We start from the raw sequence: 17,216 nt of genomic DNA, 5'->3' as shown, positions 1-17,216 counted from the left end.
TTGAAAATGAGATTGGGAAGAAAATTAAGATCCTTAGGACGGATAATGACCTTGAGTTTTGCAATGCTGAATTTGATCAGTTGTGTAAAGAATCTGGTATTAAAAGGCGTAAAACAGTACCTTATACGCCTCAGCAGAATGGAGTGGCTGAGAGGATGAATAGAACCTTGTTAGATAAGGTTAGGTGCATATTGATAGGCTCAGGTGTCCCTAAGGTGTTATGGGGTGAAGCTGTAATGACAGCTTCATATATTGTTAATAGGACCCCCTCAAGTGCTCTAGGTGATAAAACCCCAGAAGAGCTATGGACAGGACATGTTCCTGATTATTCTCATTTAAAAATCTTTGGTTATGCCGCCTATTCCCATCAGAGTATAGGAAAACTTGAACTTAGGGCCCAGAAATGTGTTTTCTTGGGATATCCCGATGGGGTTAAAGGTTATAGGCTATGGGGTAAAGAGGTAAAAGGCTTTAGAATCATCACCAGCAGAGATGTTACTTTTGATGAGTCAAAAATGCCTTGTTTAGAAAATAAGGAGCCAAAAGGGCTATCAGGTGATGAAAGGGGTGATAATACCAAGCTGCATGGGAGCTTGGCTTACCTACTGAACCTGTTAGTGATGAACAGGTGGATGAAGAAGCTAAAGCAGCTTCTGGTCCTCTAGAAAATGAAGAGGAAAGTGTTCACGAAAATCTGGAAAGTCAGCTTGATGAATTGGGAGATTACTAATTAGCTAGAGATAGGACTAGGAGAGAAGTAAGAGAGCCTGTTAGGTATGGGGATTACCTTTCACTTGCTGTTTTGTCCTATCAAGACTTAGTGTTTAAAGAACCAAAATCTTATGAAGAGGCAATGAGCTGCAAGCAGTCTGAGAAATGGCATGCTGTTATGGTAGATGAGATGGACTCCTTAATGAAAAATGAGACTTAGACTTTAGTTCCTAAACCTGCAGGTAAGACCCTTGTTGATTGCAAGTGGATCTTTAGTGTTAATGAGGGAAATACTGAAAAGATGCCTATAAGATTTAAGGCTAGACTTGTAGCGAAAGGATTTACGCAAAAAGAGGGCATAGATTATAATGAGATATTTTCACCTGTGATAAAGTACACAACAATTAGAGTTATGCTTGTTCTTGTTGCTCATTATGATCTTGAACTTGAACAAATGGACGTGAAAACTGTCTTCTTGCATGGTGACTTTGATGAAGTGACTTATATGAGACAGCCACCTGGTTTTATTGATGAAACTAATTCTAATCATGTGTGTTTGTTAAAAAGATCATTATATGGTTTAAAGCAATCTCCACGACAATGGTACAAAATGTTTGATAATTTTATATCTGCTATTGGTTTCATAAGAAGTGAATATGATCATTGTCTTTATTTTAAAAGAAATGATGAAAATTATATTGTTGCCTTTATACTTCTTTATGTAGATGATATGTTGCTGATTGGTCAGAATATGCATGTTATTAATAAGATAAAACGGTCTTTAAGTGCTGAATTTGAAATGAAAGACCTAGGACATGCAAAGAGAATTCTAGGAATGGAAATCACTAGGAAAAGGCACCATAGGTTACTGTACTTGAAGCAAACTGCATATATTGAAAAAATGTTGACTAAGTTTGCCATGCATAACTCTAAATCTGTTTCACTTCCATTGGCCAGCCATTTTAAATTTAGTAAAGAGCAATGTCCTGTAGATGAATTTGACATTAGACAAATGGAAAATGTACCCTATGCTAATGTCGTAGGTTCTGTTATGTACACTATGGTATGTACTAGGCCTGATATAGCTCATTCCATTAGCACACTTAGCCCTTGTTTGGTTTTCATTACATTACATTACATTACATTCTATTTTTCTCTCTCCTATTTTCAACCACACAATCTTCCATAAAATAATATTACACGTAAATCGAAAATTTTTCTTTTTTTTTCAACCACTCATTTTTCAAAAAACACTATTCTATACATTAAATTTTCCCCGTAATGGAGGCTAAACAGGGGCTTAGTAGATTTATGGCCAATCCAGGACCTGACCATTGGGTTGCTCTAAAATGGCTGTTGAGATACTTGAAAGGATCTTCACATGTTGGTTTGATTTTTAGTGCCTGTAATGAAGGTGTTGTACTTAAGGGTTTTGTAGATTCAGATTTTGCCGGAGATAGAGACAATAGGAAATCTACTACTTCTTATATGTTTACTTTGTGTAATACATGTATTAGTTGGAAATCTCAACTTCAACCGATTGTTGCTTTATCTACTACTAAAGCTGAGTATGTTGCTGCAACTAAAGCAATAAAATAATAATCATGGCTTAAGGGCTTGTTATCTGAAATAAATGAATTGAGTAACCCTGCTGTCTTATATTCAGATAGTCAAAGTGCAATTCACCTATGTAAAAACCCTGTTTTTCACGAAAGAACCAAACACATTGATGTTAAGTTGCATTTTATTAGAGATGTTGTTTCTAAAGAACTTATTTTACTTGAGAAAATTGCAACTCAGTTTAATCCAGCTGATATAGGTACTAAGGTAATACCTTTAAACAAGTTTAAGTCTTGTTTACAAATTTTGAACATTGATGCTGGTTAAGTGTTTTGTTCTGTACAGGTGCTAAGGTTGATGTTTGTTGAGAATATTGGGAAGCTGTCTTCTTGAGAAGGACATTTAAATTGTGTTTTGCATTTATTAGGCTTCTTGTATGATCACTGGCATCAAGGTGGAGATCTGTTGGGTTGTGATACCATTTGATCAGTCCAACTAATAGGCAGTGATGAAAAAGGCCCAATATGGAATCAATAGATGATCCATTATTAATATACCTAGAAGGCCTACTTAAACCGAGCCCAATATTCAGCCTATGTATCTTAGTCGCTCTTGGACCGTTGGATTAACCCGCTTAATCAACGGTGGATGGGTTTTACTATAAATACAACCCTTTGCTTTGTTTGGCAGTGGGATCGTCATTCTCTGTTCTCTATTTTTCTCTGCGTCTTCTGGAACCTTCAAGGGCTTCGTCTTTATGACTCTTTCTTCTTCTCTGTGTGAGATTTTCTGTTGATTATCTTTGTGATAATCGTGTCCTTGTGTTAGTCTCCTTTGTGTGAGTAAACTGTTGGAAGTGGTCTGTCCATTTTAGGTTCTAGTGAAGCGACTTTGTGTTTGGGGTTGTGAAGGCTCGTGTTTCTAAGTTCGGTGCCTCTGTGATGGTCTAAAAGGGTGTAAGCCTAAATGAAAGATCTAAATCTTGATCTAGTGGTTTAGGTTTTTTCTGTAAATCTGCTGTGTATGATTTGGTTGTATAAATTTTTCAGATCTTGGATTAATAAAAGGCAAAGCAATTAAATGTGTGACATGTATAAGGCATATTACATAATATACTCTATCATTTCAAGACAAATTTGACCAATCAAATATTTTACACTTCTATGAACCATGCAGAGATCTTAAAAGTAATAACCACTAACTTGAACCTATCCTGATTATCTTGCATTGCCAATCCACTTAATGAAAATTTGAGATACCATTAGTTTTTGCTCCGATATAAGATAAAGAGATTTTAGAAAGTTTTCCTTAGAAATTTGTTGGTCTATACAATTCATGATCTATCTTTTCTTTTACAGGTCAAAATATGTTCTATATCCTTATGTGGAACAAAAATGCAGTTGATTGAGAAGTTTTCTACAATCAAAGGTTTAATTGAAAAGTATTGATTACTGGAACGAAGAGTTCTTTTAAACTAGGACAGGGTTTTTATCTATATTAATTTGCAACATTTTACTTCCTCTTTATATTCTTTAGTCTTTCTCCTAGTCTGTCAGCTTGTAAAGGCCTCCAGTAAAGAATGAGCATTACATGCTATAGAGTTTAAAGTGTAGTGTATAAAAGATTATTACAACTAAAATGCGGAATAATAAACTCTCAAAGTGTAAAACCAAACCAAAATGACCCAAAGCTTCTTCAACACCACCAATGAAGTGTTCTTGATGTTGAGGTCAGATTTGTGCCACACTGGATCATGCACCATCGTCCACGGGAATGGCAATGGATACACCGAGAACAGATCCGCCGAAAGCCACCAAGAATTTCGCCGGAGTTATGGAAAGCTCTCACTTGGTTACCTCTCTATGCTTTCTCTCAAATGTTATGTCAAATCCAAGAATGCTCAGAGAATGAAGATGTCTTGTAATTATAGAGCCAATTCATTTAAATTCAAAATTCAAATATTGTACTATGGTCAATAAGAGAGTGACAACACTAGTATATATAATTGACCACAAGATTAAATCCAATCTATGGTCCATATTACTCCATAACTAACACATCCAAGTCACATTCTCTAGACCAATCAACTTGCACCAATAATAAGATGTGATCCACCTTACAAATATTCACCTTCGATCACATAACATCCATCGTCAAATTCCCCGGTTACAAGTGATATCCATTAGTGTGATCTTATTTTTATCATCATCGTTCACTCCAACTTAGTACCTGCACAACAATTAACCATTATCAATACTTAGTATTGATAAACATTTTTTGAACTTACCAACCGCAAGTACTTTTGTTCCAACATTTGCAGGGTTATCATCAATTGCAATTTTAAGCAAAATAAAATCACTAGAAGCTAACTTCTTCCTAATGAAGTGATACTTCACTTCAATATGCTTAGTACGTTCATGATAAACAGGATTTTTACACAACATTAATGAACTTTGACTATCAGTAAAAATCATAGTATTATCATTCAAGAAGTTTAATTCACATAGAAAGTCTTTCAGCCACATGCATTCCTTTACAGCGTCATTTAATGTAACGTATTCTGCTTCAGTGCAGGAGAGTGTAACTATAGGTTGCAACTGTGAATTCCAAGTGATGCAATTATCACCTAAAGTGAAGAAGTAAGAAGTGATAGATTTCCTCTGATCTTTATCCCCAACAAAATCAGAATCTACATATCCTTTAAGTTCTAATTTGTTACTTCTTCTTTCAAACACTAACCCCCTTTTCAAAGATCCAGCTAGGTATCTTAATAGCCATTTAAGTGTAATCCAATGTGGTTTACCTGGGTTAGACATAAACCTACTCAAGAAACTAACTGCATATGCAAGGTCCGGTCTTGTGGTAATCATAGAATACATTACAGACCCAATGGCATTAGCATAGGAAACATTACTCATTTCATGCATTTCTTCTTCAGTTTTAGGGCATTGTGCAGATGATAAGTTCGCATGTGCAACTAATGGTATATTGACAGACTTAGCAAATTTCATACCAAATTTGGTTATCACTTTATCCAAATAAGACTCTTGATTAATAGTCATCCTATTATCAACCCTATTCCTTTTAATAACCATGCCAAGGATGTTTCTTGCCTCTCCTAAGCCTTTCATGTCAAATTCCGATTTTAAAAAGTTTTTCATCTTTATGATTTCAGCTTTACTAGGACTAGCAAGCAACATGTCATCCACAAAATAAACTTCACGGCCTATTTTAGAGTTATTAAAATATAGACATGCATCAAATTCACTCCGCTTAAAACCAATTTTAAGCATATAAGCATCAAATCTCTTATACCATTGCTTAGGACTCTGCTTAAGACCATATAAGGACTTTCTAAGCAAACACACAAGTTCTAATTTTCCCTTCACCTCGAACCCTTGAGGTTGAGACATGTAAATCAATTCATCTAACTTCCTATGAAGAAAAGTCGTCTTAACATCTAGTTGCTCCAACTCCCAATCATACTGGACAACTAAAGCTAAGACTAACCTGATAGTTTTATACTTAATAACCGGTGAGAATACCTCATTATAGTCTATCTTCTCTCTGAGTAAATCCCTTCGCAACCAACCTAGCTTTGTATGTAAAATGGTCTTTAGGTCTTACTCCTTATTTTAACTTGTAGATCCATTTACATTGGATTACCTTTTGATTCTTTGGTTTTTCAACCAACTTCCAAGTCTCGTTTTTGTTTGGAGACTGGATCTCTTCTCTCATAGCCTTTTTCCAACTTTTAGAATTTTTACAGTTAACCGCTTCCTCAAATGAAGTCGATTTAACTAACTCCAAGGCTTCACCTAAAACTAGGACAAATTCCATCAAATTTGAAGAGATGTATTTCAAATTGGGCTTCACTCGTCTTCTCTTTCTATCCCTCACTAATTGGTAATCATCCAAATTAGTACCTGTAGATGTTTCTTGATTAGGGACAATAGTTTCAGGAATTTCAAGTTCAGGTTGTTCTATCATTGCTTTTTGATCAGATTCTTCTTGAGGTTGGATTTCACTATCCTCTAGCTTATCACCTAATCTCTTCACCTCAAATTCCATCTTCTTTCCAGTAGAAGATTCTCCTTCCTCGGTCTGTTTGTTCTGACTTACTATGTTCTTAAGACAAGGCATATCAAGTTTATTGAACTTCACATCTCTACTGATAATAATCTTAATGCCCTTTACACCTAAAACCCATAGTCTATATCTTTTTACTCCCTCTGGATAACTTAACATAACACACTTAGTAGCCCTAGGGTCCAATTCGCCCTCAACCTGATGTGCATAAGCCGCACAATCAAACACTCTAATATGTGACAAATCTGGGAGTTTTTCAGACCATAACTCTTGAGGAGTCTTGAAGTTAACAGAACTAGAAGGTGACCTATTTATCAAATAGGCAGCAGTGCACATGGCTTCGCCCCAGAAACCTTTAGACAATCCAAAATTAATCATCATACATTTGACTTTATCCATTAAAGTTCGATTCATTCTCTTCACTACCCCATTTTGTTGAGGGGTATGTCTTACAGTCCTGTGCCTCATTATACCCTTTCCCTTATAGAAATTTTCAAATTCGAAGTTGCAAAACTCTAAACCATTATCCATCCTAAGAGTTTTCACACCCTTTCCAGTTTGATTTTCAACTAAGGCAAGCCAAGACTTAAACTTACTAAAAGTTTCAGATTTGGATTTAAGGATATACACTCAAACTTTCCTCAAGTGATCATCAACAATGGATAGAAAAAAATCTATTTCCTCCATATGTGAGGTGTTTTTCAGGACCCAACAAATCTGCATGAATGTAGTCCAATGGTCTCTTAGTGCTGTGTTCACCTATCCCAAAGTTAACCCTGTGTGACTTTCCTAGAACACACGTCTCGCAAAAACTTAAAGGTGTAAAACTATCCTTACCAAGTAAATTTTGGTCACTAAGGTATTTCAATCCTTTGTTCCCAATGTGTGCCAAAGTTCTGATTTATCTTCCCAAACTAAAGATAATATCGACTCTTTGCTATCCAAGGTTTTACCTTGAAAGACATATAACTCATTCTTCTTGGGACCTTTCATAACCACTAGAGATCCTTTACAAATCTTTAAAGTATCGGCATGAGATTTGAACTCATGACCTTCTTCTTCTAGAGTGCCTAAGGAAACAAGATTCCTTGCCAGGCCCGGGACATACCTAACACCTCTAAGGGGTCTGATAATGTCATCATGCATCCTAATAGCAATATCACCTACTCCTTCTGTGTGTACGATCATCCCCTAAGTATACTTTTCTAGGATTCCCATCTCTATAGTTATAGAACCAAGATTTAATAGGACACATATGAACAGTAGCACCTAAGTCTAATACCCACTCAGTGTCAAAATCAATATTAGAAACATTCATGATATGTATGTTATCACGAGCACCATTTACCTTGGTGTCAAAATTTCCTGATACGGTCATAACATGTAGGCAATTGAGGAAATCACTTACAGCAACTAAGTTTTGATCATCATTGTGCTGCGATCTTTGTTTCTTCTTAAGGTCATTACAGTCTTTCTTGAAATGTCCTAACTTACCACAATGGAAGCATTTCTTACCACTCTTATCTCTAGACTTAGACCTACCCTTCGATTTTCCTCTACCCTTTTTACTTTGAAAATGGTTCTCCCTCGTCTCATTCCTCCCTCTAACAAATAAACTCTCTTCTCTCGATCTACCCCTCAACTCTTTCTTAAGCTCTAACTCCCTAACCAGCATTCCTAACATCTCTATAAAATTCAAGCGGAGCATTTAAAAGTATGACCGCTAAATACTCATCATCAAATTTCTTGTCGTTGTTGGCCAAACACTTGATGAGTCTGTTAAAGTCACTCAAATTTGATTCAAGATCGTTCTTCGGGTCCAGCTTAAAACTAAACAATTTTTGAAGCAAATGTATTTTGTTTGGAAGAGATTTTTTCAAAAATAGCTTGTCAAGTGCTTCCTACAACTCTTTGACAGTCTTATGTTGTTCAACTTATCCTAACACATCATCAGATAAATGTAATATAATCAAACTATGTGCAATTTCATTCATCTCAGTAATTTCATCTGGTTTAGCTTTTAATGCATCGGGATATTTTTCCTAGTCGTCAAGAGCTTTAAAAACCTTTTGTTGAATTAAAATAGCTTTCATTTTTTTTTTGCTTCCAAATGAAATAATCTCCCTTGCCATTGAATTGTGTCAATTCAACTCGAGAGGCCATATTAGCAAAATAATGTTTTCGAAAAAGTTTTACTTAGCCAATTTACCCACACACAAATGCAAGCTCAAACCAATTTATGTATAAATTACTTTCTAAGATGACATAAATGATGATAAAGCAACAATATGGCAGCAAATAACACAATATTTCAATTGTAAATTCGAGAAGGTGTTAGAGTGCGCAAACCGAGCGAACCAATCTATTGGTTCGTATTTTAAGGAGAGATGTGAGTCTTTATCGATCCAAAGCCTCCAGTAACTACCCTAAGTTAATGGTCCTGTTGGAAAGAGTGTGTTGATCTATGTCTCAAGACGGTTAGTTAACCTTGAACTTTTTTTAGCTCTCATTTCTGCTCAATTTTGCTTTTGTGGAACATTATAGGGCACTTATAAATGGTTCCCTCTTTGATCGATTCTATTCTTATGAATCATTTGACTTTATATTTGGACGAATTTATCATTTAATAATATGTAATTGTCACTTAGATTAGTGTTTAACACCATTGTTGATGAATAACATTACTCTATTCTTATTACCTGCTCGGTAACATCATCAGAGAAACATCATCAAATTTCGATATTCGAATTTTCTATTGCCTGCTCGATCACTTCAAACTTGATTTAGGGCAAATTTCATATTGCTTGCTTAGTAGCTTCAAACTCGATTCAGGACGAATTACCTAATTACTTATTGCCTACTTTAAAACGACAAAACTATGTGTACCTATTGCCTGCTCGCCCGAAGCTCAAAACTTTGTCTAGGAAATTACTAGACCTTATTTTCTCTCAGATGTATGCATGCTACTTTTTGGTCTTCAAATTCTGCAACCAATGACCTGGAAATGGCCTATGTCCTCTTTTGAGCAGAATGAAGGGCTATTTCTAATTGAAGCTGGCATTCTTACTCGGAGTCGACAATCAAGAATTGAACTGTAAAGCATAATTTGATCATCTATCCCATAGTGATTATAGCATCGAGGAAAAATAATTTTCAAACAAATGAATATTTATACACTAGCTAAATTGATATAGGCTTATAAATGCTACATATCATCCAACAAGTAACCATAACAAAGAAGCATATTTTCGTCTTATTGACAAGCACGACCAAAGCAAAGCAACCAAACTCATTTACACCAAAAACCAGAATTTTCTTCATTCCATCTTCTTCTGCTCCCATTTGCATCTTGGCACAATATTCAAACAAACTCCCATCATAACATCATCTGATCACTTCTTTAGCCAGAAAACCCTCTTCGTCCCTCGCTAAAACATAGAGAACTCCCCATTCCAATTTGCTGGCAACCCTACAAAATCAAAATACAGAACAAAATTAAACCACCAACAAATGAAATGTAGAATAGCACAGATTTAGACTAACGATACAGACCATCCAAAGATGTCAAATGCTTGACGGTTGCCTTCAGTCATATTCCACAATTCTCCGAGCGTAACCTTATCGGGCACCGTGCATGCGTACTTGCTAAACATGTTCTCAAAATTCACAGGAAAGTACCTACAACATGGAATTCAATACCTTTCGAGAGAGTGTATACTTTAATGGGTAGTCAAAGAAATATATATATAAGTATGCACACCTTCCTTCAGTGTCATAGGTTCCACTATCACTTCCATGCTTGGCCTTGTGCATGTTATAAATGTAAACTGGAAAGAAAGGAGAAGGTATCCAGCCCTAAAAGAATGAGATAATAAGTATACCTTGTTAGGAGTATGACTCAAATAGGAGTCTTTTGAAGAGGCGTATTCGACTTGGACTAGGAGAATATTAACCTAGGGTTTAAGGAAACTAAGTTGAATAAGGAAACAAAATTATGTTGAAATTGGGTCTCCTAATTTTAATATATTTTCTTACCTTTTAGGACTCTTCTAGGGTTGGTCTATAAATATGAAGCTCCTCTGGTCTATTTGTAAAGAGATTAATACAGAAGCAGTATTGTTAGTCTGTCTTGTATTCTCCATACTGTTAAATTAATAAACATCGTTCCTCTACATTTACCTTTAGTGTTCTTTCTTTATAAATTCAATCTTGTGTTTTGTGGTGTGATCTTGTATACTTCAATATTGTCATTAAATCTCGTTCTTTATAATTAGATTTGGAATCAACGTGTGTTATTGGAATTTCCGCGCCCAACAAGTGGTATTAGAGCGAGGTTGTTGATTTTCTATGGATTGGTTGAGATTCTTTCAAGATGGTTGGGTTGAAGTATGATATTTCACAACTAGATTGCAATACAAGATTTTCTTTGTGGCAAGTAAATATAAGGGTTGTTCTAATGCAGTTGGATTTGGACAATGCGTTGCTGGGTTTTGAGAAGATGCCAGCTGATTGGACAACGAAGGAGAAACAACGGAAAGATCGGAAGGCTGTTTTATTGATTCATCTTCATCTGTCCAACAAATTCTGTAGGATGTCTTGAAGGAGAAAACGACGACTGCTTTTTGATTAAAGTTGGAGCAGTTGTGTATGATTAAGAGTCTTACAAGTAAACTGGCTCTCAAGCAGAAACTGTATTCACACTGCATGACGGAATGAGAGTCGTTGGAAGACCATATTACCGTGTTCAAGGAAATAGCTATAGATCTGGAGACTTTAGAGGTTAAGTATGATGAAGAGGATCTTGCCTTGATCCTATTGTGTTCGCTGCCTGGATCTTATGCATCGTTTCGAGATACTATCTTGTATAGTTGAGATACTTTGACTATAGAAGATATTCTATGATGTTTTGCACTCAAAAGAGAAAATGAAGCATTTGGTTGGAGCTACATCAAAGGATGGGAAAGCTCTTGTATCTCAAGGTGGTCGACAAAGAGGCAAATCAAGAGTTAGATTTAGTAATGTGACCTGTTACTACAGCAAAAGGAAGGGACATATTTGAAAGGATTGCGATATGTTGCAGGCTAAAGGTGATTTAGCTGTAAATCGTAGGATGCAACATTTGAATTCAGATAAAACCAATGTAGTTGAGAATTATTCAAATGGCGAGGATGTAATGTTGACCGTGGTATCTGATGCGGAGTCTAGGGCTGACGAGGAGTGAATTCTTGATTCAGCATGTTCGCATCATATGTGTTCCAATAGGAATTTATTTCAAACATATGAAATTGTTCAACAAGGTGGAGTTGTAATGGAAAACAACCAATCTTGCCGTATTGCTGGCATCGATCGAGTCAGATTGAGGCTACGGGATGGAATATTTAGAACAATTGATTAGGTTCAACATGTTCCTAACCTGAAAAGGAATCTCATTTCGTTGAGTACTTTGGATGCAAAAAGGTATAAATTCTCTGAAAGAGGTGGAGTCTTGAAGGTCTGAAAGGGAGTCTGGATTGTACTGGAGGGACGGAAAAGATCTCAGTTGTACATTTTGCAGGAGAGTGCAGAACCAGTTAAGTGGAGACATTTGGACAAGTTTAGTACCGTGGTGGAAATTCAGTTTGGTATAGTACCTCTTGTGCTGGGCTCCGAGTCGATTCAGAACACTGCTAGAAAGAGCGTTGGTGATCTCGCTTTACCACCAATTTCAATGGGTACACCGTGTTCAATTGTTGGGGTAGGATTCATCAAGCATAGGTACCGCAGTGTCAACAATATCTGGGATGCTTTTAGAGACGTTGAAGGCGACAGTTCTAGCAAGGGGCCTTTTGATCAAGCATCGGTTTGGTTCTTACTACAGGATGTGTTTTGGTCCTATACGATCAACATTAATTCCTTGATGGAATTGGGAACCCTAGGAAATGGGTTCGGGTATCGGTTGTGGACGCCGAGCAGAGGACGAGTGTTTGGTTTATATGGAGTGGTTACTGTGTTGAGGAGATTCGACCAGTTCATTTCGTTGCAAACGGATTTGAAATTTGGGAGTTTCGTTCGTTACACCGAAATTTGAGTCAATGTGGAGATTGTTAGGAGTATGACTCAAATAGGAGTCTTTTAAAGAGATGTATTCGACTTGGACTATGAGAATATTAACTTAGAGCTTAAGAAAACTAAGTTGAATAAGGAAACAAAATCTCGTTGAAATTGGGTCTCCTAATTGTCATATATTTTCTTGCCTTTTAGGACTCTTCTAAGGTTGGCCTATAAATACGAGGCTCCTCTGGTCTGTTTGTAGAGAGAGTAACATAGAAGCAATATTGCTAGTCTGTCTTGTATTCTCCATACTATTGAATTAATAAACATCGTTTCTCTTCGTTTACCCTTTGTGTTCTTTCTTTACAAATTCAATCTTGTGTTTTCGTGGTGTGATGTAGTATACTTCAATATTGTCATTAAATCTCGTTCTTTATAATTCGCTTTGGAATCAACGTGTGTTATTGGAGCTTTTGCGCCCAACATACCTAGGATGATTCAAATAGACAACTGCGTAGGATGATGACGCCTTTCTCTTATCGTCTTCTTGATAACTTCAATAGTAATTTGTTCTGAGCAATGCTACCTGTTAAGGAAAATGCTACATGGAAACATTTCATTGAATTTTAAACAAAAGGATGCTGCCATATTAGCACTTATAAAACTGTCGTTCACTTCTCCGTACAAGTATCGTTTCTCCTATGTTCTAACATCTTGAAAAGTTTTTAGTATTGGTATAAAGGCTCATTAACATTCAAGAAGTGTTGGGTGGCTCAATGCCACGTTAATGACAATAGCTATTATAAGAGATGCAATTGCGTTGAACCCGATTTGACGAAGTCCTAGGAAAATAATCTAAGAATTTGAAAAGAGAATGAAAAAGATAGAAAAAAGTATATGCAGAGTAATGTATTACCAACATAAAATTCCCACGGATAAACAATTCCATTGTCATCTTGGTCGAAGAAAGCTACGTGCTGTTGAAGAATGGTCAAGTTGTTATGCACATGGCCCGGTGTTCCCGTGGGATGGTACATATCGGACGCAACCAATCCTCTTGGCATATCTTAATTCTCGTATAGCAGAGAAGAGAGCAAGATTGTAAATGTATAGCAAAAACACATGTTAATATATAAAAAATATATTTAAATATGAAATTACGAAAAAAAAAACAAACAAACAAACACTATAGTGGACCTGTCGTGACAAATGTTTATATGCCCCAATTGAATTAAAATCTAAATCAAAACCATCAATAAATTTTAAATGATAAAATGGATCCGTAACTTTTTAAGTATATATTTTATCAATTTTTATTAAAACCTACTAAAAATCTGATTTGGCTATTGTTTATTGTTTTGTATATCAAGATACAAGAACAAAATGGACAAGAGAAGAACTTACAGGGCTTCGGAATGGATGTTTCTAATTCTGTACGGACTGGCTGCTCTACCGTCACCGACGCTAGTGGCGCCTCCAGTGATAGTGCAGGATTTCTCTCCACCACACCAACTGTTGCCATCTCTTTCTCTGTCTCTCAATAGAATACTTGAAAGATTTCACTAATAGGATATAGAATATAGATATAGTTAGAGAAAATAATTTGGAAATAATTTATATAGCAATTTCAAACAGCGTGGCAGACATGCAGGACTATAGGCCATTTACTTTTGACATGTATACCGGCCAGGGGCGGAGCCCCACCCGCACTAAACTTTTGGGCTCCAATAGGCCCAAAAATATATTTTTTTTAAAGCTTGGTTCAATCTTCAACCCAGATGGAAGCCCAATTACCCACAGCCCATGACCTGTTTACTGACCCAAACCCGGAATGTTTGATTCAAGTCATTCAATTAACCCAAAATCAAAACCAAACCCTTGAATCAGAATCGCGTCTCTCTCCATCTCTCGACTCTGGCCCTACTTCTCTCAAAACTCCGACTCACAGTCGCTGGCTTCTACTTCCAGTCTACCGACGGTCGGCATTTCCTAGATTAAGAGCTCTAATCTCCAACCCAGTAAGTGTATCTGGTATCCCCAAAGTCAAAACCCCAATCCTCCCCCACTGCAAGTCCGCAACTGCCATTCTGCCAACTTTAACATCGAACAACATCACCGCCTCCCGCCAGCTGTCGCCTACCAGGCCAACTAAAGAAGAAGAACTGAAGAAGCCATAACCCAGAAGAACAAAGAAGGTGACTTTGATTTCAATTTTAGCCTCCAATTTCAATTTTTTCAGCATAGTGATGATTTTGATTTTTTTTTTTGGAGCTAATGGTTTTAGGGTTTAGGGATACTGGATATTTCAAACTAGCATGAATCTGTAGTTTGAGAAGAACTAACTTAGCAAAAATAGTTGGGATTGAGTGGAATAATACTTGCTAACTTCCATTGCGTTCGACAGGGCACTCACTTTCGGTGTTGGAGCCGTCACCGATACCTGCTTTGGATTGGAAATTGCGAACCACTGTGTGAAATTGTAAGTTCAAGTTGCTTAAGATTTAGAAATAGTATAAATTGCATTGTGAAACTGCGAATTTGAAGGTGAATTGATATTGTGAAATTGGATTGATAGTGTGAAATTGTGAATTGTATTGTGAAATAGTATAAATTGCATTATGAAATTGCGAATTGGAAGATGAATTAATATTGTGAAATTGAATTGATAATGTGAAATTGTGAATTGGATTGTGAAATGAGATTGTGAAATGAGATTGTGAAATTGTGACTGTATGATTCTTTTGTCATTATGAATTATTCTCACTCACTCCAGTAATATTTGGATATCAAATGTTTAAATCCAGATATCAAATGAATAGATACTTTCAACGAAAAAGGAACTTAGATAATGTTGATAAGGAGGTATCAAATAATGTGGAATTTGATGTCACAAAACTTCCAACTGATCCTGGTCTAAGGATACCCATTTTGGATTATAATGCTAACATCCAAGATGAAGTTCGGAGAGCATATATCTTAAAGGGTCCTTGTCAGCCCCAAGATCATGACTTTCCAAAACGACAATTTGGAGTAACAATTATACGATTCAATCCTTCGTGGTTTAAAGAGTTCAGTAATTGATTGGAGTACAGTGTAGAGAAGGATGCTGCTTATTGTTTGTATTGTTATCTTTTCAGAACAAGTTCTGGAAAGTAAGGTGGAGGTGAGTCTTTTGTTGGCGAAGGTTTTACATATTGGAAAGATAAAAAAAAAAGGGTTCATACTCATGTTGGACTTCATGATAGTGCACCTAATCAAGCTCGCATTAAGTGTGAAGTGTTGATGAATCAAGAGCAACACATTCAACCAGTTTTCTACAAACAGTCAGAACAAGCAAGAAGTGCATATGTTATACGTCTTACTGCATCCATTGATTGTGTTCGACTTCTTTTGCGACAAGAGCACTCATTTCAAGGTCATGATGAATATGAGGATTCTCTCAATCCAGGTAACTTCTTAGTGCAATTGCAATTTTTGGCTGCTCATAATGAAGTTATTAATGCCGTCACATTGGGAAATGCTCCTCACAATTGCAAATTGACATCACCCGATGTGCAAAAGGATATAGTAAATACTTGTGCTATTGAAACGATCAATGTTATTATCAAAGATGTTGGCGACTCACTATTTTCTATTCTAGCTGATGAATCTCGTGATGTGTCAATGAAGGAGCAAATGTCTATTATTTTATGTTATATAGACAATAGTGGGCATGTCAATGAACGCTTCATAGGGATTGAACATGTTACAAGTACCACGGCTCTATCACTTAAGGCTGTAATTAATAAGGTATTTTCTAGATATAACTTGAGCATGTCTAGATTGAGAGGACAAGGTTGTGATGGAGCAAGTAATATGCAAGGTAAGTTTAATGGTTTGAAAACACTCATTTTGAAGTAGAGTCCATATGCCTTTTACATTCACTGTTTTGCTCATCAACTCCAACTTGCACTTGTGGCTGTGGCAAAGAAGAACATCTCTATTACTAACTTCTTTCGTGTGGTTGGGGCATGATAAATACTGCTGGAGCATCTTCCAAACGTTGTGATCTTCTTCGAGAAAAACAATTAGACTTTATTGTTGAAGCATTGGAAAAAGGTGAGATTTTAAGTGGACGGGGACTTAATCAATAAACGACCTTTCAGTGCTCTAGTGATACATGATGGAGTTCACATTATAATTCTTTGGTCAACTTGCTTGCCATGTTCTCTTCTGTTTTAGATGTACTTGCAATGATTGTTGAAGATGAATCTTGTTCTTATGATCAAAGATCTGATGCAACAAATTTATTGGAGTCGATACAAAAACTTGATTTTGCATTTAATCTACAGTTGATGAGAAGTGTTTTGAGGATGTCAAATGAACTATCAAATGCATTGCAGAGGAAAGATCAAGATATTGTGAATGCAATGCAATTGGTGAAATTGTGCAAACGACGACTTCAAATAATGAGAGACGAAGGATGGAACTCCTTTTTGGAAGAAGTATGTTCTTTTTGTCAACAACATTACATTCATGTACCCACCATGGATGATATGTTTGTACTCTTGCACTTCGTGGTCATCCTCAGCGTAATTCTCCAGAAATTACAAATTTACATCATTACCGAGTAGATTTGTTCTATTCTGTCATTGATTTACAACTTCAAGAATTGAATGATCGTTTCTCGGAGGTAAATACAGAGTTACTCCTTTGTGTAGCTTGTTTATGTCCACAAGATTCATTTTCTTCTTTTGACAAGAAAAGTTTGATTAGACTTGCTGAGCTTTATCCATTAGATTTCTCTGAAGTAGATGTCATTGTACTTAACAATCAACTTGAGACTT

The 17,216-nt window shown here is 36.2% G+C and overlaps 1 protein-coding gene and 1 pseudogene across 2 annotated transcripts; one reads left to right on the top strand and one right to left on the bottom strand.

The window, feature by feature from the left end:
- Positions 1 to 9,540: 9,540 nt before the first annotated feature.
- Positions 9,541 to 13,912, bottom strand: LOC111390548 (annotated as a pseudogene).
- A 738-nt stretch (positions 13,913 to 14,650) lies between these two features.
- LOC111390581 lies at positions 14,651 to 16,682 on the top strand. Of its 2 annotated transcripts, none has more exons than XM_023015641.1 (2): positions 14,651 to 14,869; positions 15,528 to 16,682. In XM_023015641.1, the coding sequence occupies exon 2, from the start codon at positions 15,673 to 15,675 to the stop codon at positions 16,288 to 16,290; it is 618 nt and encodes a 205-aa protein (XP_022871409.1). In that variant the 5' UTR covers positions 14,651 to 14,869; positions 15,528 to 15,672; the 3' UTR covers positions 16,291 to 16,682. The 2 variants fall into 2 exon arrangements, 1 of the variants encoding a protein (XP_022871409.1); XR_002701939.1 differs by lacking the exon at positions 15,528 to 16,682 and adding an exon at positions 15,195 to 15,319 and having other exon boundaries at positions 14,831 to 14,869.
- The last annotated feature ends 534 nt before the right edge of the window (positions 16,683 to 17,216 follow it).

Source organism: Olea europaea, unplaced genomic scaffold (assembly GCF_002742605.1).
Source record: "Olea europaea var. sylvestris unplaced genomic scaffold, O_europaea_v1 scaffold69, whole genome shotgun sequence".
Taxonomy (NCBI): Eukaryota; Viridiplantae; Streptophyta; class Magnoliopsida; order Lamiales; family Oleaceae; genus Olea; species Olea europaea.
Note: the sequence above shows the minus strand (reverse complement) of the source record. Positions and strands in the feature narration are given on the sequence as shown.

Excerpts from the sequence above, each read along its gene's own strand:
- LOC111390581 (XM_023015641.1), top strand. The coding sequence starts at position 15,673 with ATGAATCAAGAGCAACACATTCAACCAGTTTTCTACAAACAGTCAGAA.